This window comes from Mixophyes fleayi, chromosome 3 (assembly GCF_038048845.1).
Source record: "Mixophyes fleayi isolate aMixFle1 chromosome 3, aMixFle1.hap1, whole genome shotgun sequence".
NCBI classification, from domain to species: domain Eukaryota; kingdom Metazoa; phylum Chordata; class Amphibia; order Anura; family Limnodynastidae; genus Mixophyes; species Mixophyes fleayi.
Genome location: NC_134404.1, coordinates 259809357 through 259837164, shown reverse-complemented (window position 1 = coordinate 259837164; position 27808 = coordinate 259809357). Strand labels below are relative to the sequence as shown.

Genomic DNA, 27808 nt, shown 5'->3' with positions numbered 1-27808 from the left:
TCCTAGTGCCCGTGACACTAGTAAACTGTTGATCTAACAGCTAACTTCTGTTGATCTGTACACCTGTCTCTGGACTCTTGACTCATCATTTTCCAATTGCTCAATCTAGAAAGAGATGCACTAAAAGAATAAATATCCAGAGCTTGTGACAAGATCAGGAACTAGAAAAGGCACAGATAGAGTTTGTGACCAAACAGACCTGGGATCTACTCATGTTTTTCCACCAGGAGAGAAGGATGGTTCGGTGAATTCTATCTTCTCAAGTGACAGTATCAAAGCTGACCTGTAAGATGAAGGAGGGAGATAATATTAAGCATTTCAGGGCCACATTTGTCCTGGTTGTGGCACAAGAGTTCCTGGGCTGTCTACTTGGCAACCTTATAATAGAGGAAGTATAAGTGGCTTATGTGGCCTTGGCAGCCAAAGGTGAAATGGTCAAAGCAGCTATTATTGACCAACTCTCTCACTTCATAAACCTGTCAATAATTATATGTGTCCAGCAGGTCTTAAGCCCATGCACAATAGCTGTGTAAATATGCCCAAATGTAGCTAGAGCCAGGGACCCAAGCTATCAGTCACAGGGGCCTATTTATCAATCGTTTTTTTCCTGTAAATTCCCAGAAAACGGCCGTTTTCGAGGAATAGCCACAAATCTAAGTACCCTGCAAATTTATTATTGGTGCTTCGAAATCTGCTGCTTTGCATTTCCCGAAATACATAGCAGTCCCCATAGATGTCTATGGGGACTGCTAAGTACCGCAATTTAGCAACATTCGAAAATACTTTCACACAGCTTAGGCTGGCGTACATTACTGTTTCTGATAGTTTACAGCATTGTTGAGCTATACTCCGAAGAGCAGAGTTTTACAGCCATGTGCAGCCCTGTCACATGACCCAGGTCCTTCGGGTCAGTACTGTTTGGATGCCCGAATTATCAATCGGCGCATGCGTACAGGATTTGAAAGGAGGAATGAAGAAGCCACCCAGGATTACATTGCGAAGACAAAGTGGTAAGTCAGGTTTTTTTTTTCACATTTTATAGGAACTGCTGTTCCTGTGTAGGTTTTTTCATAAATATGAGAAATAGTAAAATCCTTATCAATGCGATAACTATTGAAAACTATTTTTCATGTTTTGCGGTCCTTGTTAAATATGCCCCACAGAGTAGAAGCTATGGTACTGGAATAGTTAATTAACATACTTCTTCAGCATCTGTCTTGATGGGTAAGTCTACAATAATCATTGATTATTAATTTACTGTCCATCTGTTGGAGAATGCTCTGACTGCAATAGATGTAATGGGATGATCCAGGGCACAATCCCTGATTTTATTGACCCATCATGGTCCCATAGAGAGAAACATGCAACAAAGAGGGAGTAGTAGTCTGTTACTGCAGCCAAAGGTGTCTCTATAGAAGCAAAGAGCCATGCTGCCTCCTTCACCTGCTGTTTGAATTGTGAAGTACAGGTACATTCTGAAGCCAGCTGTCCACAGATGGACACCACCTCTTGTGGTAACATTTACCACTGCCTCTCTTATAACTGTGCCATATCAATTATAGGTACTTGTCCTAATTCAGGAGAAAGTGGTCAAAGAGGTGGTAAACTCTGGTATTGGTTTGCTGGACTTTTCTACCATGTGTGTGGGAAAGGCTTAATATCTCAGAGACCAATCTCCTTTTTCTTACAAACTTTTCTTGTTCAGGGGGAAAATCCCCACCACCTGTAAACTGAGGTGGAAGTATCACATGTACTGGGTCTTATGAGAGGTTCTAATGGGGGAAGATGCTGAACCACAAGCTAATAATTATGATGTGGAGTTATCTGACATTAATATAGTTGTGTTAACCCATCATTTTGTCCCCTTAGATCTCATAGTGGCTCAAAGTTTTGTATAAATAATTGGAAATTGTGGTTGTGGTGAATGGTCAATCAGTATCTGGTGTAGAGCAGTCCAGGTGCCTTTGTATAATTTTATTTTGTATAAGAAGTACAAGCATAAACAACCTCTTCTCATCTATAACCATTGGCGAAATAATAGCCCATTTTTGCTAAGGTGGCTGAATTGACAAATGACAGCCCTCAGCATACGACTCCGCTTAGTCTCCTTGCTATAGTCATGTTTCTTTGGAGAAAATAGGGTAAAACATAGAGGTCCCGCTAGAACCCTCCTGTAAGGCTTTTAATTTCATATTAGTGGTTGGTAGATTGCGCTACCAGATCCCCAGAGGTGTTTCACTATGAACTGCAAAAGAACAAGTGTTCAACAAATTGTTAGAATTTTTTTAAGTTTAGGTCTATTCTAGTAAAAAGGGATCAAGAGGCTACTGAAAGTACATTTAGCATGTCAGTCTACCATTCATAGACTGACAGTCTAGTTGTCCGGGTTAATCATACATTAATGGCAGTGTTTGGAAGATTTATTTAAAACATGGAAAACTTTTTCCTCTGCTATCAATGATGTGTCAAAAGCTTTGAGTTGTTACATTGCAGGAAGCCTCAAGGTATCTTTGACCTTTTGAGAGAATTGTGGCAGCAGCAACCCTTTAGGAACAAGAATATTTTGCAGTTTGATTGATCAGTTGGCCCTGGAAAATCTAAGAAATGGAAGGAAGCATTATTTGAACATTAACTTATAGGTGACGTTGGTCATTGCCTTTACATTACCCTTTATCCAGTGTAATTTACATCCATCACCCTTCTCACTCCTGTTCCTATGTTTCTAAATTTGTTGTTTCTTAGGTCTGAAGCGACCCCTTCCCGTCCACTATTATGTTTACTGTTGTTTTAGCAGCCATGCTATGGTAAATATTGGGAAGTATGTAACACTTATGATAAGGAAAAAACTGAGCAAACAGGTTATATTTTTATTTTATAATGACAGATAATGTAAATGATCATTTTTTTTATTTTTGGTTTTAACTAAAGGGGGTTAGAAGTTTTTTTCTACTTTCTGTAAAATTCCTTTCATGTTGAATGGCTTAAGTCATTTACAGGATATATTCTGAAATGCAGGAAGGAAAATACTATTCACAGAAGTTGGCTATTGTGCTGTAAGGATAATAGAACATGACAATTGTTTTGGGTGGATAAAAATGGGTCATTGTAATTGCTATTATTATCCATATATTTTTGAAATATTATTTTTATAAGATTACTATTTAAATTACATCTTCGAAAAATATATATTTTTATTTGTTCAAGCATTGGTTTAAACTATATATTTATGTAATATCCAGTATTCTTTTTGTTTTGTTTTCTTAATCTGGTGATTGAAACTATTGGATTATTAGGCTATATACACACTACAGTGGTTTCAGCAGATTATCGGGCCAATCAGTCATAAGCTAGGTACACACTACAGAATTTTCCACCAACTTTTTATGCCGATACTTTTACATGCGATTGATGTTCCGATCGCACGGTCCATGGACTGCATACACATTAGCCTTGTTTAGGACAATAAAGGGAAGAGCTTACGTCCCTTTAGCGACTTTTTACAGTCATGTTGTCGTGAGCAATGACTGTAATTTCGTACTCACTGTTGTGGATCAGTCAGAAGTTTATACACACTACACAACGGAAACGAGATTGGAATGAAAATATTAAACGGTACAACCAACCAAATGAGGCGACAATCGTCCATTTGGGCAGACTTTTGACCATCGTGTCACTGCACACACTGACCCAACTTTTGAACGAGTGGTCGTATGTCGGCTGATTGAGCCGATTATTGGATGAAAACTGTGTAGTGTGTACCCAGCTTTAGGGTGCAAGAGATTCCATAGCATCGGACATGTACAGATATAATGTATATGAATATAATAAGCATAATAACAGACACATGAATACAATTAAACACCATAACACAGACATGGATAGTGATGAGCTAAGATTTACAGTTAGCACAGTACAAGGCTAGGTACACACTACAGTGTTTTCAGAAGATTATTGGGCAGATTATCAGATGATAAGCAACTGATTGACCCAATATCACAGTATTGTGTACCCTGGAAGGATAAACGATTATTGCTCCAAAGCACATGAAATCATTGATCGAGATTTTCAAAGTGAGCTGAAAATCTCTTTAAGCAATTCTGCAGTGTGTATGCACTGACAATCAGGATTTCCATAGAGTTTACAGAGTCATGAATTTTTCAGCCGATGGTTATGACAGATGAAGAGCACAGATCTGAAGGTAAATCTTGTACAAATTGTATAGTGTGTACACATGAATTGGAATGCTGATTGGGACTTTTTTTTTTTTATCAGTCGTTGGTAAAATTGTTATAGATAACACATCAGGAGAAAATTTCTGTAGTGTATACCTAGCCTAATTCATATCAGGGATATGAGGTAGACAAACATAAGAGAGGACCCTGCCCATGAAAGCTTAGGCTAGGTACACACTGAAGAGTTTTCCAACCAATGTGTTATCTCAAACGATTGTACCTACTACTGAAGGTAGACTCATGCATACACACTGACCTGATTTACCTTCAAATCTGTGCTCTTCATCTGGTTCTTCATCTGGTCCGCTAGTCTTCAGAGAATGACAGCACAATATTCATTCATTCATTCTTGTCACATGGTCACACTAACTAAAACGCCTTGTTATAGCTTTACACATGTACTAATGAATTTTGTTAGCTTCTGTTACTCTGAAACGAAACATTCTGTCTCAGAATGAACAAATGAATTATTCCTTCTACAGCACTCTCTACATTTATTCACCGAGACATTCACAGATAGCTTTGGCTGAAAAGAACGCAACTCTGTAAACTCTATAGAGATCATGAGCATGAGTGCATATACAATACTTGATCGGTCTGAAAATATTAAACAGTACGACCAACCAAATGAAACGATGATTGGCACTTTAGGACGACTTTAGATCATCTTGTCACTATGCACACTCACTCGATATCTGACCAAACGGTCGGATATCAGCTGATTGGAGGTTTTTCGTGCAATCATCGGGCCAGTGTGTACATAGCCTTACTTTCTAGATGTATTGTCTCCAATCAGATGTGGTGGGTATTCATTTGTTACCTTCCCATTCTATGGTTATCACTGTGGTTACTTTCACTATGGTTTACATTGTCTTCTGTGTGAACAGCAGATGCATACTGTTACTTACTGCAGTATCTTTAGAGCAGTTTTCTCACAATGTGATCCACCTGAAATATATTGTAAGAAAATTCTCAGAAAGATCATGTCTGAACAAGTCTTTACAGTTAGGCATCAACCTATTAGAAACTCTTTGCTGTGGATGGTTGGCTTATTCATCTGTTTTCAACCTTGTATTTTTATCTGATGTTAATATTTTGTATAAAAAGTATATTTTTTTAGTACATGGGATGAGGAATTTCTTTTTTTCATTGTGTAATAATTTACTCTGCACTCTTGAAAATCTGGCAATAAAGCATAATTGCTTATTGTCCCAAAATATCCTGGAGTATCCAGAATTAACAGAGTAACACCTCGCAAAGCACCAGCTCTTCTTTTCATACTTCCCTCAGTATCTCTAAGGGGGAGCTATGAAGTATGCTGTAAATCAGTGTAGGAAACAGGCGGTCAGCTGGCCCATCAGATCAGAGGGATTAGATTTAGGGCTAAATTTTGTAATCTGCGGGTTTGAAAAAGTGGAGATGTTGCCCCTAGCAACCAATCAGATTCTAGTTATCATTTATTTAGTACATTCTACAAAATGACAGATAGAATCTGATTGGTTGCTATAGGCATCATCTCCACTTTTTTTAACCCGCAGTTTAGTAAATATACCCCTTAGGCTATGTACACACTACAGAATTTTCCAACCAACATGTTATCTACAACGGTTTTACTAACGACTGAAGAAAAAAAAAAGTCTTGATCAGCATACTGATTCATGCGTACACACTATAGATGTTTTAAAATATTTACCCTTAAATCTGTGCTCTTCAACTGTCATAACTGTTATAACCATCACCTGAAAAGATCTTGACTCTGTAAACTCTATGGAGATTGCAATCGTGAGTGCATACATACTGCAGGATCGGAAGACGGTTGAAACGAGATTTTTAAAAAGTATGACCAAGCAAATGAAACGACGATTGGTATTTTGGAACGACACTATGTCATCGTGTAAGTATACACACTAATGCGATATCGGGCCAAAGGGTCATTTATCGGGTGTTTGCCAATAATTGTCTGAAAATCCTGTAGTGTGTGCCTAGCCTTATTTTATGATTTTTAGAAGTATGTTGATAAATATTCCTATTAGTTATTTACAGGATTCACTAGGTATTAATTTTGTTATTGGGGTGTCTTATATATTTCCTGTGTTGCTATGATGTTAAAGAACCTTATTAAATATGTTGCTTAAGCGCCCATACCAACAAGGTGTCATATTTTACATAGAGTGCAGATAGCCACATACTGGCTGCAACAAGCATCACCAGCCCAGAACACTCAGGGCTATTGCTAGAGGCTGTGAACTCTTGGTTTATTTGGTGTAGCATGTCTATCTTCATTTCTGTATGATAGTTCAGAGCCATAAAATGCAACTTTTTATGTAAACAAAAATCTGAAGAGGAAATCTGCTAAAATACCATTTTGTTTCATCATATTCAAATTGCTCAAAATCACCATAATAAAATCATTAATTGGTCAAACTCTCTTTTGTGGTAAATAGCTATTTTATTCCTAAATCAGGTGTACTGTGGTGACTTTGAGCAATTTGAAATTGGGTATTAGTGTTTTTTTTAAAAGCCTTGCCATTTTTTACTGTTATTTCAGTGGCCTATGCAGTAGCCCATCCATAATGCATTAAGGCCATTACTGTTAATTTGAAGAAGCTCAGGTGTATAAATACATTTTCTTAAATTGTGCTTGCAACTAAAATAGCTAGTGTGGGGTCTCCCTGCAAAAGTGTTAACCATCTCCAGTATAGTAAGCACGTGGCTGCAGCCTCTGAAAGGGGGTCCACAAAAAATTAGCAAGTAGGCCCCTAATTATACAGAAAAGCAGCCCCGTGTGGCTAAGCAATAGTAATTGTAAAAAATAGGGACCCCGTTGTTTTCAGCTATTGTGACATTACATGTCCAAGCAAACCCTGGTAGCCGTTGACTGTTTCTGCATTCTGGAACTTCTGCTACTACTTACAACAGCATGCCCCTGGCTGCAAGTGGTCTCTGTGAAACATGTAGTTCCATAATAGCTTTAAAAGTTAAAAATAAACAGGAAATCTTTTTTTTTTTAAATATTCCAATGAGAATCACCTTTCACAATTAGTGATAAAAAAAAGCAAAATAATGAGACAAATGTAACTGCTCCCTACATAACCTATTTAGTAAAATGCATTGTCCTCAATTGACCCATGCAGTCAATAGCCACTCAGCCAATCACAAGCTGCTAGTGTGCTGACCAAGCCAGACCTGGTCCCCACTATGAAAAGGCGGATCTCACGCTGGTGGTTTTCCTATTATAGTGGGACTGTTCTAGTGTGTCCTAGCCTGCTACTGGTTACCAATTGAGGGGGGAGGGGGGCACTGCAGACTTTAAAAATAATAAAATCTATTCATTCTTCTGTCATTCATTCCAATATCACCATTTACATGGTGATTTCTGCATGTTGCCCTTTACTAAATTCCCCTTAAGTCCTTGTAGCACAAATCAATGAAAGGCCATGTACACATGCGCTCTGTTTTTCTATGTTTTTTTTTATCACATTAAGTAGTATATTGTGCATTATACACTTTCAGAATCTTGGACTCATCATAATGTTACCTTTTTAATTTCATACTAAATCCAATAGAGTATCTTACATATATGTCTCTGGCGCCACACAATGCATTCAAAAAATGACCATAAATCAAGGAAAATATATATAGGTGTATTCAATTATTGTTTATTCTAAAAATGAGATATATTCATAATGGTATAACCACCATTTGAACATTTATTCATAACTATGAATTCATTAAAAATTATAGACAAGAAATTCTTGAAAAAATAATGTGTGTCGATTTAAAAGTCAATTGCAATGTTCCAAAAATTAAAATATATAAAAAAAAAACATAAAAAAAAACAAAACTCCGTAGCGTGAGTACTCACGTATCCTGTAGTAGTTAGTGTGATGGAATTCCAAACTTTATAGGTGCATACAAATATCCATGCGTCCGGACAGTTTCTTTCGTTTTGTTTAGTTATCTTCCGGCACAGACAAGCTGAAGATATTTGCAGTGTTTTTACTTCCTGGTATGTTGGAACGCATATGCGTTCCAACTTGCGAACTTCCGGTATTTACGATCCTAAGTGAGGAAGCCTGCAAAGGTGAAACGCGTTGGAGTGAATGGGAAACAATCCTATACTTAATTGATCATCCCCTTCATAGGAGATTTTTACATTATGGACACCGTGCTAAATAACCGAAAATACGGGACATGTAACACGACAGTTACACTAAACGAGAAGTGGCAATACAAGTGGCGTAAATATATAACTACGGGAAATACCACTGACAGTTGTATATTTTAAATATAAGCTGTTGAAAGTGTTTGTATCACTTAGGATCGTAAATACCGGAAGTTCGCAAGTCATTTTTTGAATGCATTGTGTGGCGCCAGAGACACATATGTAAGATACTCTATGAATTATAATCTTAGTAGTTTGGATATTAGCTACTAATCTCTAGCTTCACAACATATGACATCTATGGTGAACATGTTGTAATGCAGGCAGCCCCTATTGCACTCATAAGGAAAGCGCTTCTTTTTTCCATTATACTATACTAAATCCAATGTTTAAAACAGTGGCCTGACTTAGTTTTGTGTTGTGTTTGCTGTCCTCATTAATTTAATTCTCGGTTCTTAATTTGTATTTGTGGAAATGAAAATAAAAAAAATACAAGTGCACTCATAAAGCAAGCAATTCTAGAAAAACACAAAACAGACAAAAAGCATAGAAAAAAGTGCCCGTAATAGACTCCCCATCCACTCCTATTGGTCTTCTGCATAAGAGGCATCTTTTTCTCACTAACTCTACTGCTACTTTGACACACAAGAAAGGTAGAGGAGCTCAAGTTAAGAAAAAGTGTAAAGAAATACTCCGTAGAATAGACATAAATAATGTATTTTACCACATTTGAAACCATATTTTTGGATATAAATATATATACGTTCATATATAGATAGATAGGTTGATATATAGATAGATATGTCGATTTTTGATAGGTATACCGTGGTTTAAATTATTTGTATTGTTTGTGGAGTTTTTTATTTATTTATTTTTGTCCTGTTGATATAATGCAACAGGGCAGGTGAATTATAGTGCGGCAGTAAGCTTATAGAAGTCATTTTAATTAATTCAAGGACATTCACATTGCAGTGTTTTTGCATCTCAAGCATGTGTTTTTTTCTCTCTCTTCAAGGAAGCATAGGAGCAGATGACTGATGCCTTTCCTTCTCTTTCATGTGCTAATTAACAGATTTCATTAGCAGTTGGTAGCTTTCTCCAAAGGAGTGGAGGTAGAGTAGATTATGTCACAGTTGTAATCCCTATGGCTAACTTGATCCCCCTAGGACAGGCAGCTTTAATTATAAATATGCAGAATTTCAAAACTAAAAGCAACTGTCCACTGCTTATTTATGTGAAGAGATAAAGCACTCAAAATTGCACTCATACCCTGGGCCTTTCATGCTGCCTAACCATAACAATCGCTTTTCCTGCAGCTGCAAACTAAGGGTCTTGGCAAAGGCCTTTTCTTTCTTACATATTATAGGACTGAGTGTGATGAAATTAAGTTAAACATTTTGTATTACATCATATTACTTTCGTTCCAAATTTATTTAAGTACATAATAATTATAAAGGAATGAATTGCCAATCCTAGGCAATGTAGGATGAATATATTGATTGATATTTTTTTCTTTTCATTAACTGTTTATTGTATTTTTTTTTAACAATAAGCAATTTTAGGTGGAGGAGTAAAAATGGGAGGAAACAGGAAGTACAATCAAGGGGTCTTGGGGTGGGGGGAGTAGAAAGGGGAACAGTATACAAATATTTGTTACAACAGAAATATTTGTTACAATGAGTCATACAATGTATGAGGGAGCAATTTTTATAGCAATCCACTGGGTCTTAATTAAGAATCTTGCCTATTAAGCTATAGATCGATTCATAGCAAGGCTGAACAATACGTATCCTTCCTTGAGGGGGATCTGTTGGGGGACAGGATAGCACCTTGCTTTGAGTTTATATCAGCAGGGAAAAATATTTTGATTTTGCTTAATGGGGTTCAGCCTCATAGAAATCACTCCAGTGAAGTCAAGTACCTTTAAAGCTGTTAGGTGTGTTATGTAGTATGGCCATTATGTATTCAATATGGTAAGTTGAACAGATGCTATTGATTTTAGAGGATAGAGAAAGTGTGTCTGCATGTTTCCAATTATTTGACATTTAGCTGTGATTAGGATGTGCCATATGAGTATTTGGGTTGCAGTGTGTTCTGTATGGATGTGGGCTAAAGAGAATAGAGAGGGGATGTAGTGACTTGGATGATTATAATTAGATCATGGAGTTTTGTCCAGTAGTGCCTTACCCTAGACTCTGTCCACCATATGTGCAACAGGGTGCCACTTTGACCAAAGGATCAACAACATAAGCTGATTTGAACTCTCCTGATTCTTACAGATATCAAACTTTTAACTAAATCTCCCCTGTGTTTCGAGATACTCTAATGCATTGTCATACATTGTCTGTCATTGTCTAATATTGTTTCTGTTATTGCTTAGAATTAGTTCATTAGTTGCCTTTACTTGGTAAACAATTATTACCATCTCTGAGGGACAAGGAAGACATGTCACCTCCAAATGGGTTACAACCTAAACATATGAATTCTCAGAGCCGCAGACGCCTTTGCACTAATTATGTCATTTAATCTTGCATAATATTGGTTAGTGCTTGGCTATACTGATTTTATAGGCATTGTTTCATGCATATAAACATACTTACTGCATACATAGTCACCAGGATTATATATTAGTGACTGGGCATCTATTTAGATAATTCTTCATACTTCTTAACTGTCAGCAAATGTATAGTGCACCTTGATTTGGCCCACAGGATTGATTACATTTTGGGCAGGAAAGCAGCTTGAGCTTATATAGCGATATTTCCTCAAAACCGTCTAAAATAAATTGTATGTTGGGTACAAACTGAATTGGAGTTTTGTCAAGTAATTGACAAGCCAATGGTATGATTTTTCATTGAATGCTCTTCCCTTGGGAAAAGAGCTCCTTAACATTATGAAATATAATATGGTGAAAAGAGCCATGCCATTCTGTGCAATGAAACAAAATCAATTTTTAAATATTTCCAAAGATAAAGCCAGTAAATTCTGCGAAAGGCCTTCTCTGCATTCATGGTTAGGCACAGAGAAGGCCTGTTGTTTATGAGACTTAAGTTAGAATCACAAAATACCTTGTGTTGTCAGTTCCCTGTCTGCCTCTGGCAAAGTCATTATGGCAGAATATTGATGGTAATGGCAGGTTTAACTTAAGGACAAGTAATCTTTTATAGACCTTTAAATTGGTGTTTAAGTGTTAATTCTCTGAATAGCTATTTTTCATCTTTGTGGACTTTGAAGATCAATAAGCCCGATATTGTAGTGGGGATGGAGGAATTTAGTAGCTGCTCCACCAAGTGATTATATATACTAAGTAAGTAAAGTGTTTGAAGGTGACCGAATTCTTTGCAATATGTGTTTGATAGTCCATCCCAACCAAGCACTTTATTGTGTTGTAAGAGATTAGTTGTTGTGAGCAATGAAGGATATATTTATTATGGTCAATTAAGTGAAGTAGGGAGAGTTTTGGCAAAAAGTCATTAATCTTCTCAAGTCAGTGTATCGATAAACATATCTTTGTTTACGTTTTAACTGGCAAATGAATTATGCCTGAAATGTTGATAACTTTGCCCTTATTGCTTTAATGGAGTTCAAATTTGGACCACATTATGTCTTAAGTGTTGGGCTAACAAAACACCTGCCTTTACATAGAGTTATCATTTCAGTCTGCACAGGGCAAGATCTAGCTTTTACAAGGGGGTAGTTTGTGGTTTTTTTTTTCACTGGCTTGAGAAACATTTGGAGGAATTTCCTTATACGAGTGCTCTAGGTCATGAAGCTGTTTGAAAAGTGAGGTCTGCATTTTTTATTTTGAATGTGTGAAACTAAAGTAATGATGTGCCCTCACAATACTGCTATATTGGTAACAGTATGAAGATTTTGGGAAAGTTTCTGGGAAATGATTTGAATAAAAAGAATGTATTATGTCTTATTGGTTTCAGTTTTATTGGAATATGTGAGATCAGTGGTGGAACTACCATTGGTGTAGCAGGTGCAGTGCATTGGGCCCCAAGGCAATAATGGGCCCCACTACAAGGGGACCTAGTGCCGCGATTTTCACAGGGGGGGGTATTGAGTGTGAGAGAGCCAGGAGGTAGAGGATGCAGGGAGAGGGGTGAGCGAGCCAGCGAGGTAGGGGATGCTGGGAAAAGGGTGAGAGAGCCTACAGGGTGCTGGGAGAGGGGTGAGAGATCCAGGGGGAAGGGGGGATGCAGAGAGAGGGTTGAGAGATCCAGGGGGAAGGGGGTGCAGAGAGAGGGTTGAGAGAACCAGCGAGGTAGGGGGTGCTGGGAGAGAGGTGAGAGAGCCAGCGGGGTAGGGGGTGCTGGGAGAGGGGTTATAGAGCCAGCGGGGTAGGGGGTGCTGGGAGAGGGGTGAGAGAGCCAGCGGGGTAGGGGGTGCTGGGAGAGAGGTGAGAGAGCCAGGGGGAAGGGGGTGCAGAGAGAGGGGTGAGAGAACCAGCGGGGTAGGGGGTGCTGGGAGAGGGGTGAGAGAACCAGTGGGGTAGGGGGTGCTGGGAGAGGGGTGAGAGAACCAGCGGGGTAGGGGGTGCTGGGAGAGAGGTGAGAGAGCCAGTGGGGAAGGGGGTGCAGAGAGAGGGGTGAGAACCAGGGGGTAGGGGGTGCAGGAAGACGTGTGAGAGGGCCAGGGGAGAAGGTGGTGCAGGAAGACGTGTGAGAGAACCCAGGGAGAAGGTGGTGCAGGGGGTTAGGTGTGAGAGAGCCAGGGGGAAGGGCGTGCAGGTAGATGTGTGAGTGCCATGTGGGTACAGGGTGCAGGAAGACATGTGAGAGTGCCAGGGAAGAAGATGGGTTAGGTGAGAGGGACAAAGGAGAAGATGGTGCAGGGGCATAGGTAAAAGAAAGTGTAAAGGGAGAAACATCTTAAGAATGGGAATGTCAGGGATGCAACCATCATGAAACACAGGTAGTAATGAAGAATGGGAATGCACATAGGGGACAAGTGTTAAAAAAACTTCCACTTCGACCACTACGCTCTGTTCCTGCTCCCGACTGCCTGTGTGAGCTGACAGTTGCTAATCCCTCCTCCCCCAGCGCGCCCAGTAGGAGAACAGAACACAGGATGCCATGATCAGGTAAGTTCATATATTTTCTCGTGTGCAATGTGTTTTTAACCATCCTTTCTTGAACTGAGGGCCCTACTGTGTATCCAATGACGTTTAAAACACTATGTATTGCTCATTATTGCGCTCTAATGTTTCTTGCATATTTATCTGTACAAAAATCTTTAATTAAGAGGAAAAAACGCTGCTTGTCATAATTTTTTTCTGTGATTGTGTCAATATATCTATTTTTGTTTGCATTGTAAATGGTGTATTAAGCTGCTCCTGGGACTCACACTCTCAGTATTTGATATGCTGTACCAATTTTTATTTGTGAATGAGTTTTTGTCTGGGCACTACTAATGATTTGGGGGCACTACTATGGCATAAATATGATTTGGGGGCACTATTGTGGCATAATATGATTTGGGGGCACTACTGTATTGTATATGATTTGAGGGCACTACTATGCCATAGTATGATTTGTGGCACTACTATGTGGCATAATATGACCTTGGGGCACTATGATTTGGCATAATATGAACTGAGCGCACTACGTTGTGGCATAATATGAACTGGGGGCACAACGTTGTGGCATAATATGAACTTCTGCCAAAGGCAAGACTCTCATTGTTGAATATGATGGGAGCCCAAAGAAGTTGCTGTACTGGGTCCCAAAATTCCTCTTGTCGGCCCTGCCTGTGAGTCAAGGGGGTAGACGTTTCCAGGTAAATAATCTAAATGTTTCCTATCTAATCAAACTGATAGATCACATCCAATTATCTATCAACCACCTCCTCTATACCCCTTAATTTATATACTGTTATTTAAAATGAATGGAAAAGACGCATATCCAGTTACTGTAGTAAAAATAATTTTTTTTTTTTGATGTAGATGGAAATACTTTTAATGCGGCCGTGTGGGTTCGAATGATCATTCAATATTTATGTGTTTTTTTTTAGATATATGTTAGTTTTATTTCATGTGGAATGATTCATGAAATTTCTGCCATTACTATTTAATTGAGGAAAAAGGGTACCTGTTACCTATATGTGTGTAAGTATTCTGTTGTTGCTATTTTGTGGGAGATTTGAAAAAAGCAAAACATTGCTTTCCTACAGTGACGCCTGTATAATTGGTGGTATTGCTGTAGTATGGGTGGCGTGGTGGTGGCAATGTTGTAGTGTGTTTGGGGCTTAGTATTGTTAATAAGTATGAGAGGGTATTGCTGTAATGTGGGGGTGATGCTGGTTGCTGTAATGTGGGGGTGATGCCGGTTGCTGTAATGTGGGGGGTGATGCCGGTTGCTGTAATGTGGGGGTGATGCCGGTTGCTGTAATGTGGGGGGTGATGCCGGTTGCTGTAATGTGGTGGGTGATGCCGGTTGCTGTAATGTGGTGGGTGATGCCGGTTGCTGTAATGTGGTGGGTGATGCCGGTTGCTGTAATGTGGGGGTGCTGCCGGTTGCTGTAATGTGGGGGTGATGCCGGTTGCTGTAATGTGGGGGGTGATGCCGGTTGCTGTAATGTGGTAGGGGGGGGTGGGTGATGCCGGTTGCTGTAATGTGGGTGGGTATTGATGTAGTATGAGTGTGTGTGTGTGGGGCTATTTATTGCTGTAATTTGGGTACTAACAATGTATTGTCATGGTATTTATTGATGTAATTGGGGTGCTAACAATGCAATGTTGAGGGTCATTAGGAGAAATAAATACCCCCCCCCACCCCACACACACTACATCATATTATACTGCACCAGCATCGCGCACTGCGTCAGCATCAGTGTGCAACAATATAGTGCATGGGGCCCACAGCACGGGGCCTATGTGCTTTAAATGCCAGTGCTGATTTTTAGTCCCAGTCTGGCCCTGCTCACCACTATTGAATAAGTGAAAATGGTGACTAGGGTCAGCATCTACAACTGTACAGGTGCTTTTTGTGTCTTAGATTTATTTTGTATAGTGTTTTCTGATCTAATTTGGTGGGTTTTAGGGTGGGTAAACTGATACTGATCTATAGGTTTTTTTAGTTAGGTCATTTTGTAATTATACTGGGAGAGAAACTTATATAAATTTAGAGGTTGCTATAAGGTTTAGGGGTTTGTTGTCTTGCCCACACTATCTTGAGATTTAGTTCTTATACATGTAAAAAAGTAATTCTTAAAGTGAAAGTCCTGGATGTTGCCTTCAGATTGCCTGTGAATCCTGTCAGTAAGAACATATTCAGGGTGGATGTGGGGAGAAGCGTCTAGTTTGACAAAACACCCCTAATTTATGCAAGCTTTATCCATAGCGGACATCTGCTATATAACTGTGAGAATTTACTAGCTCCTCTATGTTGTCAAGATGATCTATTCTCTCCCATGTTTCTCTCTGACCTTCTTTTATGACAGATATAATTAATTTCATGTTGTTCTTAAGATTTTCCCTCAGAGATTTCAGACATGTTTTGTAATTTTGTCTCTGTGACAGGTCCTCTTGAGGCTGAGGAGTCTCTCCTCCTCTGAGACGAAGCAGAGCCAAATAGTGAGGATGACGCTAATGAAGCTTATGAGGCCAGAGAGGTACCAGCACTTTTAGCAGAACGTGGTTGACGGTCCTATGCTGCAGAGAAAGAAGTAAGTTTTAATAGCAAACTCTGCTTGCTGTCCACATTGCTATTTGAGAGTTAGTGGAGTGGTGCTGTCAGATCAGCATAAAGCCCTCAGATCAGGAATTGGGACTGGCCGCCATTTATCTTTTCTATTTTTAACAACGTTAGACAGACTGTCTTGGGTCGTATTGGCAGTATTCATAGTTTCTGTTAACCTAAATTTAACAGTAGCTGAATTTGCTAGCTCAAAGTTACAAGCTTTACTAGCAGGCGTGAACCATGACGTTGACGGGCCCCATAAGCAAATTTAGGGGCAGGCTTAGCGATACTGCTCAACCCTCTCAGCCTCTTCTGAGCATGCATGGATCCAAACTCACTCACATCAACCTCGTGAGTTCACGTGTATGAGGCCATGATGTTCTCAATACTATACTGAGTAAAAACAGGTATCCATTTTACATGTAGTTGGGTCAATTTTTAATTTCCACACCTTATAGTTGCAGTAACATATTTACACATAATTCTTTTTTACCTCCTTCTCCTTGTCTTTTTGGCTGTTATTCTTTGTTGGTGCTGGCTGTTGTTTCCCACTGCTTGCTGGTTGCTGCTTTCTGTTAGCCTAACCCCAAATGCTGCTAGTCAGCTGCTCCTCTGGCATCACTGTTGGCAGGAAAAAGGGAAATTTATCTTTAAAGTGATGTTTTAACAGAAACTGTAAAAATCGATTGTAATTATAAGTAATATCCATATGCCAGCAGCATTATACCCGTATTTTTGTTATTGCTTCTCCAGACAGTTCTGCAAAGAAATTTTAAAAAGTGCTTGACTTGGCCTAGATACGTTATTTAGTTACCCTTAGGGAAAAGAGAGAAAGTGTATGATTTGTTGCTATAGGTTCCTGCAATGTGCAAGTTTTTACCAGATATGTGCTAATCCAGTATGTCCTGCTGAAGCTTCAAAAATCTTAAATGGTAAGTTCCATACATGTACATAAAACATAATTTAAATACAATGGGCCTGATTCATTAAAGAAAGTAAGGCAAAAAAATGAGGGAGTTTTCTCTTGGACAAAACCATGTTATAATGCAAGGGCTGCAAATTAGTTTTTTGTTTTAAACATAAGTTAAATACTGGCTGTTTTTTCATGTAGCACACACATACTTGATAGCTTTATTTTTAAAGTTGATCTAGGACATAGCATGCCCCTACCCCAACTATAAATCTGTCCCCACATTTTAAATTTAGCTTACCCTCCAATGCAACATGGTTTTGCCAAGGTGCAAAGTTACTCATTTGGTTTGCTTTACTTTCCTTAACGAATCAGGCCCAATGTGTTTAGTACATGGCTGTGTGCATGGTTTGCCATTTTAAATATTGTTTCATGAGCAATATAATTCTGACAAAGTTTAAATATTTATATTTGTAGTATTGTAAAATATGTTGTATCTATTCTATTTTCTTACACTAGCTTAAAGGTTAGAAGTGTGCAAAAAGTATATTTTTTTTATAAAATGAATGGTCAAAATGGAAACTTAGAAGTGGCGGTATAGAAAATGTAAATGAATGGAATGTGATAGTTTTATAATCAAAGCAGTAGGGGAAGCAGCGGTATGGCATACCATCGTATACACCCCCACTTCCACCACTGCTCTACTTATAATGTACCAACATATTTACAGAGCCTGTACATGGAGGGGGTCATGATACAAATACATTACATACAATGACTTCAAAAAGTAGGTAAAATTACCTTCCCAAATAATTTTTAGATCTAGCCCACTCTCTAGACCACTGGCTAAAATGCTGCTTATTTTAAATGCAGCTGTTATTTTCAAGCTATGCTCTCTAAGGGCCATTCAGGAGAGCGAAGCAAAAAAAAAAAAGGAGTAAGTTTGCTCATGGACAAACCATGTTACAATGCAAGGATACTGGCTGTATTTTCATGTAGCATACAAATACTTGATAGCTTTATTTTACAATGAAATTTAAAGTTGATCTAGGACATGCCCTACCGCAACTATAAACCTGCATTTAAACCTACATTTTCAATTTACCTCCCCCTCCAATACAACATGGTTTTGCCCAGGTGCAAATTACTCTTTTTTTATGCTTTACTTTCCTTACTGACTCAGGCCCTAAGAGTATCTAAATTTGCCTGGTAGATTTAATTAGGTTACTGATAGAAGCAATTTGAAATGGTAGGAATGGTGTTATATGGACCTCACCCCGCTGCTGTGCTATACATGCAACATCATTGGCATTTAAAAAAAAAATCTGTGCTGTGTGGTTTGATTCCCAATGACATATGGTGCATGAGGAATCTGAAAGCTTGTTCTGTATTCTAGAACATGTCAATTGGTTGCAAAAAAACATTGAGCAAATGAGAGTCGTAGGGTACACTCTCAAAGTATCTTGAAAATACTAGGAGTCAACAGACTATTGTGTGTGTAGTGTTCTTGAAAAGCAGCTTATTTTACTCTTTTTGTCTTCTTACAAACAGGTTCCACGTCAAATAAAAAAAGAAACACATTTTCTGCTACTGTGTCCTAAAACTTTTCTGGACAATAGTACAATTTGGAATGCTGGTACTGAGATGTGTATACACATATGAACAGCCATTTAATTTAAACTTAGTGAGTCTTGTGTGAGCAATTTTCACGCTTTACATGAATGATTCAAACCAAAAAGAGAGCAATAAACCCAGTGGAATCACACTGAAAACGAAAGAATCTCTAACATGCAGTCAGATGACTTTTTTGCAAGAACATTTCAGACTGTAAATAACAACATGGGTCCATCAACAACACTAACTGCCTCTGAGAAAGTTGATTCTAGAGGACAGAATAATGGAACCCCAGCAATGCCCAAGATGGGTGTACGAGCTAGAGTTTCCGAATGGCCACCTAGAAAAGATTGTACATCAGAATGGAGCAGCCAAATGGCTTGGAAACACCAAGCTCAAATAAGTTTTGAGAGTGTTGTTTCATTAAGTTCAAATGGACAAAATAATCAAACTGATATAAATAAATCTTTTGATATGGAATTTTCAGAGTCAAAGTACATCACTAGAGATATTTTATACCCCTCAGTTCCTAGGGGACTACATCCAATAAGGCAAAGGAGCAATAGTGATGTTACCATCAGTGATATTGATGCAGATGATGTACTTGACCAAAACGCTTTTAATCCAAACACTGGAGCATCTCTGCATCGGGAATATGGGAGCACATCTTCAATAGACAGGCAAGGTTTGTCTGGAGAGAACTTTTTTGCAATGCCTAAAGGTTATAGGGTCGAAAACATGGAACACAAAAATTTGACGCCATTTACGTTTTCTGAAGTTTTTCATTGTGATCCCACTATTTCTCCAAGTTTGCATGCTGCAACACAAATCTCTAGAGGTCAGATTGTTAGCATTTCTGGATTGGATTACATAGATAGTGCCTTGTTAGTTAGAAGGAAGAGAGATAAGTTATTTAAAAGACACTTAAAAACTGACGCAGTTGAGCCCTCTTTATTTAGAAAGCTGAGGACTGTAAAAAGTGAGCATGATGCATTAAAGTTTTCCTTTGAACTTGAAGATAGTCGATTTGAAAGAAGTATACATCTATGGACATGTGAAAAATGTTTTGCACACTATGATGTTCAGAGTATTTTGTTTAATGTTAATGAAGTCATGGCAACACAGACTAATATTGCACAGCGAAAAAACATAACCACAGGAGCATCAGCAGCATCACAGTCACCAATAGCTGGAGGCCAGTTGGGAAGCTGTGACTCTCCTTTGGAATGTAAGGAAGAGCTTTTCTCTAAAGAGAGCCACGAAACTGATGAAGGGGATGGCAAAAGCAATGACATTATTTTAAACTGTCCGTACTTCAGAAATGAGATTGGAGGTGAAAGTGACAGAAGGATTGCTATTTCAAGGGCAAACTCACTGGCAATGCCAGAAGGTGAAAGTTGTTCTTTTGAATATTCTCTCAGTTCCCACTGCACTAATGCTGGTGTCTCTGTGCTTGAGGTGCCAAGGGAAAATCAACCTATTCAGCGGGAAAAAGTCAAGCGCTACATTATAGAACACATCGACCTTGGAGCATACTATTATCGGAGGTTCTTTTATGGAAAAGGTATGTTTATAATCAAAGCTCTCTGTCTGTTCAATTTCTTCATCTTTACTTGGCATGCCTTAGAAACGTCATGATTTATTATATGCTTATATACCCATGTCACTGTGTTTTGCCGTTGGAGTTAAATGGAGCTGTTTAAGGGAATTTATTATAAAATATTCAAATGTAGCCCAATGTATTAAAATGAGTACTTTTTATTCAGTATTTGGCTAAGCAGATATTTTAAAACACAGATCTTATTTATGCAAATCATAGCAAAATCCCTTAAAAGTGCCTGCCATGCATGTCTTGATCAGTTATTGTATTAAAAGTATGCAGGTTTGTACTTGATATGGACCAGTCACTTCAAGTTTGGCTGTGTGATTAAGCAATGCCATAGCAGTGTTAGATGCCATTTTTTTCGCTGCCACACGTGATGAAATAAGGAAAATATGCTTATGAATTGACATACTTGTCTGTTATGCAATATTTTTTGAACATAGATTATATGACCTCTCTTGCAATGTTATCTGCTTTACCGATCATGTGGCAATGAACTTAGACATGTACAATTCTGTTTTACTAATAGTGCCTTTTAAAACCATTTAAACGTTATACACTGCCACTATTTAGGGGCATTTTATTCAAATGTAATTCTGAAGTGCCAGTGAAGGTACAAACTATTAAAGGGAAAAGGTTTAAAGGGAACATTTTCATTGGAAAACAATTACTTTGTAATTATTAAAATATATTAAACATACTAAAATTATGGAAACATAGTTTCATACTTTAATGACTTCGTAACTGTTAAATATCTATGTATGTTCTATTAGAGTTCACTATATTGCACTATATTTTAACAGGATGTAGGTAAATGCCAAACATTAATGGCAGCGATAAAGTATCTTCTAACATGATGGTACTTGAATACAGCTGTCACTGAAGGAAGTGCTGATACAGCATATGTTCACGGATTAAAAAAAATATTTTTAAGCGATAGTGATCCTATATCTATATCAGACACTGAATAAATACATATATTTGGTAATTCTGCACTCTGGAGAATGAGAGAATTAAATTGTTGGGCAAATGATTGGGATTGCACAAATTACAGGAAAGGCACTATGGGAACAATGATGGAAAAACATTTTTTTGTCTTATTGCCCTAACATAATTTTTGTAAAATAACGGTAAAATAACAATTATAGTGTTTGGCAAGCCAGAGATGGTTTTTGAGCAAAGGGGTCTCTCAGAGCAAAAGGATGAGGTTCCCACAATGTCATTTTTTTTTTAAATAAAAATAGCAATGCAGATGTTATAAATGTGTCATCATTGTAAAGGTAGATTTTTCTCAGTTCTGCTACAAGATGACTGTTATATATATATATATATATATATATATATATATATATATATATATAATATATAATTCTTAGCAATATGTAGGGGTAAGAGAAACATCAATAGGGGAAACAATATGGATGGAGTAGACGTTGCAATTTCTAGAATGCCCCACGATGCAGATGTCACAGCATAGAACAGCTACATATATTCTCTCCATTTCAAGAGTTGATTTGCTCCTAGGCCGTGTATAGGTGTATGAAAAAAACAGAAATTCTTCATGCTGCAATTTGGCCAATTATATGCTCAAAGACTGCAAATTGTGATAAACTTTGTATTTTTAAAATTCTATACACAAACATACAAACCAGTGATTCACACCGCCCAGTTTTTAGTCCAAGACTTCCAGTCAATTTTACAACTGTGTGGAAACAGCAAGAGGATAAGAGGGAATCTACTGAAGTTCGATTTTCCCATGTTTTTCAAATTGATTAACATCACTGGTAATTGTCAAAACAAATACAGGAATTTATTGTTCCAACTCTAATATTTGAAACGTATTTGTTTTTCAAATACATGACATTTGTAGCGCTGATCATCAATTTAAAAAAACATAATTTTATCAGCAATGTTTTGTAGAGCTTTAAAGCTTTTCCCACACATTTCAATGGCTCATTACGTTCAAAGGTGTTTCTAGTGTGTGTACATGTAGAAATGCCATAAAAATGAACTGGTAGAACTCTGTTTGTTTACAGGTCTAACTCTGTTTAAAGTAATAAATAACAGGCATTATGCCCCATCCCCAATACTCAACCACCTCTGCATGCATTGCCAAAAGGACCATGGCTGCCGAGAAGGAGTTTCATGCTCTGCTATTAATCATACTTGCCAACTCTCCCTGAATGTCAGGGAGACTCCCTGAAATAAGGGTGATCCTCCTCACTCCCTAAAGAGACTGGCATTCTCCCTACTGCTGAGCCAGTACAAGACGTGGTTGGCTCCACCATCTGTGGCATGATGACACAGTTCAGAAATTGTGTCCTATGTCCATGTATTGTTGCCTATGGAGGTTGCCATTTTCATGAAGACCAAGATTTAATCAAAGACTGACCGGTAAGACAACATGACTTCAGTAATGGAGACAGAAATGTAAAAGACAGTTCTGTCTTTAGAGATTCATTAGCTGCTTCTCTTTAACGCACAGTTGCCTACTCTCCTGGAATGTCCGGGAGACTCCCGCATTTCTGGGAGACCTCCCGGTTCTCACCCCCACAATAGATAAGTGGCGGGGGAGGGTCTTAATGACGTAAATATTGTGTCATCTTAGCCCCGCCAAAATGATGCGGTTTGAAAAGCCCCGTCCCCACACACCCACCTCCCCCGGGATCTCCCTGAAGCCAACGAGGAAAAGTTGGCAAGCATGCTATTAGTCCATGGCGAAATTCAATCTATTTTATGTGCTACAGCTCTTCATATCTGCCTTAATTATAGTCCACCGCTGCATCCAGTGCTCCCATTTAAATTATTGGTAACATTTCAGCCAGCCAGCTTGCTGCAGCTCATTATGTTCCTAATTGTGAGATGGTCATTATAAATAGACTGTAAATGATAGAAGTACTAATTTAGGAATAAAAACTGCTTAAAATTACATTCTTTTTCTACCCTTTTTCATCAGATTTACATTTTTGAAATCCAAAAACATAGCACCAGCTTGGATTTCCACAAATAAAAACTCAATAATAGTTTTGTAAACAATGCCAAAAACATACAGTGGTTCGTTTATCTCCACCTTTTAATGATCTTCTTTAGTGAATGGCATCTGTTGCTTTGACATTTGATGTTTTATTCATGGTGTATAGTGATGACAATTTCATTAAAACAATCCTTAATATATAGATTTATTGAATAACTGGTTTTCTTGATGGCATATTTTGTGCATAATTAGGTAATGAAACGACTGTTTTGAATATGACCATAGAAATCAATATTTACCATCACACTGTAAATCTTACTTCCCATCATCCTTTTGTGGTTCCCATATCTGAGCAGTACTTTTGGGTGGGGTTTATGTAATTTATTTTATTTCCCTGATTGTGCTTATCTCCCTTGTTCAGTAAAATATACAACGACATACAACTTAAAGGGGTCTATGCATTAAACTGTGATCAGCCATTAAAACGGAGATAACAGCAGTTTCCTCTGTAAAATGGCAATCGCAAAATGTATGAATGGTAGTCATAACCCACTTAAAGTTTCTTTACGCAGTCTCCATAGATTAATATGGGGACTGCAAAGTTCTTCAATGCATCAAGCTTTGAATAGCTTTGCATGTCGTAGAAAGATCACTCCATCTCTGGATAGTGTTACCTTCTCTGGATCCAAGTTAAATAGGAGATACAGTTTGCTCTAGGAGGAGACTTTGTCAGGGCTTACAGAGTAGCCCCGGCATGGTACAATTCTGCGGTGCTTAAATATGTATCACTGTGATTTGTTAATACATAGACCCCAAAATATTAGTGCTATGTAAGAGTGTATATATTGGTGAAATTATACATCCCTTACAGTCTTGACTTAATTGAAGCTTGTTTACTGTAGAGAAGTGATATGTACATAGCCAGCTTAGAATGATATCTTAGCTTTCAGCCTAGGGAGACAGACGTATGAGCGACAGAGGTGTGTTTTCTTTGTGTCTCACAAAGTGATAGGAAATGCACAGCAAAACAACACAGTTGAACAACATCTAATAGAAGAAATAAGCTACATCTACTACAACCTGTCTCTGCAGGATTTCTAGTGGAGAGTCTTCAAATGGTACATTTCAGAACAAAGCAAAAAACACTTGACTTCACTCACCTGTTTCATACTGAAATGTTCCCTCCTGCCCACCAGCTTTTCTCACGCATTTACCCTGCTCACCAGATATTCTTACACATGCCAACGATATCCATCGGCTCTGTCGTACATGCCCACCTGCCCACTAACTTTTCTTTCATATGCACCCCTGCCCTAGCCAGCTTTTTTCACACATGTCTCACTGCCAACCAGGTTTGGTCACACATGCTCCACTCCCCACCAGTTCCTGTAACCCCTCTACCCCCATTTTCTCCCACCCCCCTCTCTCCACATTTTCTGTGCCCCACCCCCCATTCTCTCCAGCCCCCCCCCCCCCCATTTTTTCCAGTCCACGCTCTCGTTTTTTCTGTAACCTACTCTGCCCCATTTGCTCCAGCTCTCTCTCTCTGCACTTTAACGTAATTGCCTTGTCCACATGACCACTTCTTCTTTCTTGCTTCTTGTTTTCTTCCTTCCATAACATCACAGGAACTCTGTGCTGGAGGGATGCGGAGAGGACATTACACCTAGGGACAGCCGGTGGCATGGGGGAAATAACGGGTGGGTGATTGCAAAGCCTAACTAACAATGTCTGTTTCAGAGACATTGTTAGTGTGGGTACCCAACCACCTTGCCGACCCTCAGAGCCTGGTGCTGCTTAAAATTGCCTAATGGTGGCTCTGGCCCTGCTAATCCCACTGATAGAAATTTGCTCTGTGGGCACTACGTAGTAAAATATGGAACTATATGTACTGTTTTTTTTATATTCCTTATATATGCATGATTTTATTTTTGACTTTTTCATGCATATATTCAATACTGTGTTTCTTTGCAAATATTTTATCAGTGGCCCACTTGGTCCATCGTTAGTGCTACTTAGATGGTTTAAAAGCTAAGCAAATCCAAGTAGGGTCGCCACCTGGATGGGAGACCATCTGCAACTTCTAGACTGAGGGCACCCCATTTGGAATTATATAATTTTTTAGATTGTCCCACAACAATACATTGTTGGGACTAAGATGTGATTTTGTGGCTCAAGACTTTTATTTATTTATTTATTATTAATTATTATGTTTAAGTGTATATAGCTGTTAATGCAGTATGCATACATTGATTATTATCATTTTGTAGGCCCACATGGGATGTTTATTACATTTGGGCCATCTGTGATTGCTGCTTTGTAGCTTAATTTGAGCAGCTGTTTTGTATGCATCTATTTAGCTTCAGCTACACACAGCTTGGAAGCTTATTAACGATTGGAATCATTATTTCTTGATTGGCCGGATGGTGTCATGTGACACTCGGGCCGGCTTTAAATGGCATCTGGAAAACCATTAGCAATACTCCTCTGATGAAACCGTGACTGATACGGAGAAACGCGTCAGGATATCTCTATCTGACTCTACGAACACATTAAGTCTGGCATTCTCTATCTATACCCCGGGGTATCAAGCTGCAATTCAAGTAAGTGGACTAAGTGGATAAAGCGGATCTATATTTCTATTGCCTCCGTGCAGATGTCTATACGGGCCATGAAGAGTGTATGATTGTTCAACAAAAATCATCTATTACTGCTGATGCAGTTGGACTGTACGTTTATTTCATTTACACTTGGCCGTCAACTACATAGTAAGACCAGGACAGCGTCTTTTCCTTTGATTATTAGACTGCATACTTCCGCTTCATTATAGAAGATATCCACTTGTTCTAATATTGTTTCAGCGTATACTTACATGCCGATTGGGCTGCTGAATATCTGAAAAAGTTTAAGGGAATTTCTTTATGCCTACACAAAAGACTGACTGTTATTTTTCTATGGTATAAGATTCCCAGTGTCTTACTTACTGCAGCGGATATCTACATCTACTAATTCTATCTCCGGATGCACTCAATTGCTAGTTAATCTAACTTCTGAGAATGAGAATGCCAATTAGTGTGTAACATTTGTTATTAAGAGTTTTTCCACTGCGCCTGAAGTGCAGTTGGATCTATAGAGTATTAACTCATATTTTATTTGTTTTATATATTTCATTCCAATGGAATAATAAATAATATTGTTGGAAACTGCGCCCCTTCTTTTTCTTTTTTTATATGTACTGTTTTTGACCTGTGCATAGCAGAAATTTGACATGACACATAGAAGTTGCCCCTGCGTGGATTGTTATTGATTTTTTATGTTTGTATGATAAAACAATAAAGTACATGCTGTTTGGATTTCAAACACATTCTCTATGTGTATTGCTGTGATCTATCACACCCTGGACCACACCAACAATTTCTTAAAGATTTCTCTGCCTGGCTCCCTGGGTCCCCCATTTCTTATCTTCTGTCATCCCCACCAACATGATGGGTGATGCTAAAATCCCCATCGATAAACCACATTCTACTTGTGCTTCCAAACTACTCTATCTAGCTTCCTCCCTCAGTTTCTACCAGTGGACTGACTCCTCTACACATTGGTATAGCCACTGCGTTGATCTTGTTTTCTCTTGACTATGCTCAGCTTCTGAGTTACTTAACACTCTTTTCCCCCTCTTGGATCATCACCTTATCAACTACAAGCTCTCCACCAGGACTTTAACCTCTCAGCTCTCTACCTCTACCAAGCCTACTGATACACACAGAAATCTTAATTCTATCAATATTAAAGTTCAGAGTTTTCCACTTATCTCCAACACCTTCTCTCACCAATTTCTACATTCTCTTCTCCTGATATGACAGCACAAAATTTTTCTCAAACTTTAGCAACAGCTGCTCTTTATGCTCCATGTCAACTTCAGTGAAAGCCATGTCACACTAAACAAGGACAACATCTTCAGAAACTTTCTGTCAGACTCGCTGATCGATGGGCTCCTCGCTGTCACTTACCTTTTCCCCGGCGGCTGTTCTCCTCCGGTAACGATGCTGCGACTCTGTTGACAGGGCTCCATCTTGCCGGGTGGACTGCGCATGCTCAAACTGGCATTTTTCCACATTCATTTTTTCCAGCCAATCGGCTGGCTGCTTCTCCTGTATAACACACCTCTTGCCCTTGTATGTTGCCAGATCTTCAGGTCTCATCTCTCATCCAGACGTCCTGTACAAGGGTCCTGTTTGCATCCCTGCCTCCTGAGTCTCCAGCATACTGGTCCACAGACTATCACACCATGTGTGTCTACTCCATTGTCTAACATGATAATGCTTTGCAGACCATTGCTCTCTGCTCCTGAGTCTCCAGTATAACGGTCCTCAGACTGTGCGTCATATACATTTTCTATTGGCAATGCTCTCCAGGCTCCTCTGTCATTCTAATCCTGCTTATGTGTGTCACTCTGTTTTGTTGTCTTTTGTTCTCATCTCAGTGCTGCTTGTCACCTCCTATTTTCCAGACCTTCGTGAACGTGACACTGAATTTCCCAAATATACTGCTATCTACCACTCCTACCGTTATGCACTGGACACTGCTAAGCAAACATTTTTTACAATCTCTCATCTCTGCTCAACCCC

General features: G+C 38.7%; 1 protein-coding gene across 4 annotated transcripts in view; it reads left to right on the top strand.

Moving 5' to 3' along the window:
- Positions 1-27808, top strand: part of SIPA1L2 (signal induced proliferation associated 1 like 2) — a 364597-nt gene that overhangs the window by 92255 nt on the left and 244534 nt on the right. For all 4 annotated transcript variants that reach the window (XM_075203505.1, XM_075203506.1, XM_075203503.1 and 1 more), the window contains 2 exons: positions 15923-16068; positions 18544-20170. In XM_075203505.1, the coding sequence (XP_075059606.1) occupies positions 18781-20170 (1390 nt within the window). In that variant the 5' untranslated portion in view covers positions 15923-16068; positions 18544-18780. The remainder of the gene's footprint in view (positions 1-15922; positions 16069-18543; positions 20171-27808) is intronic.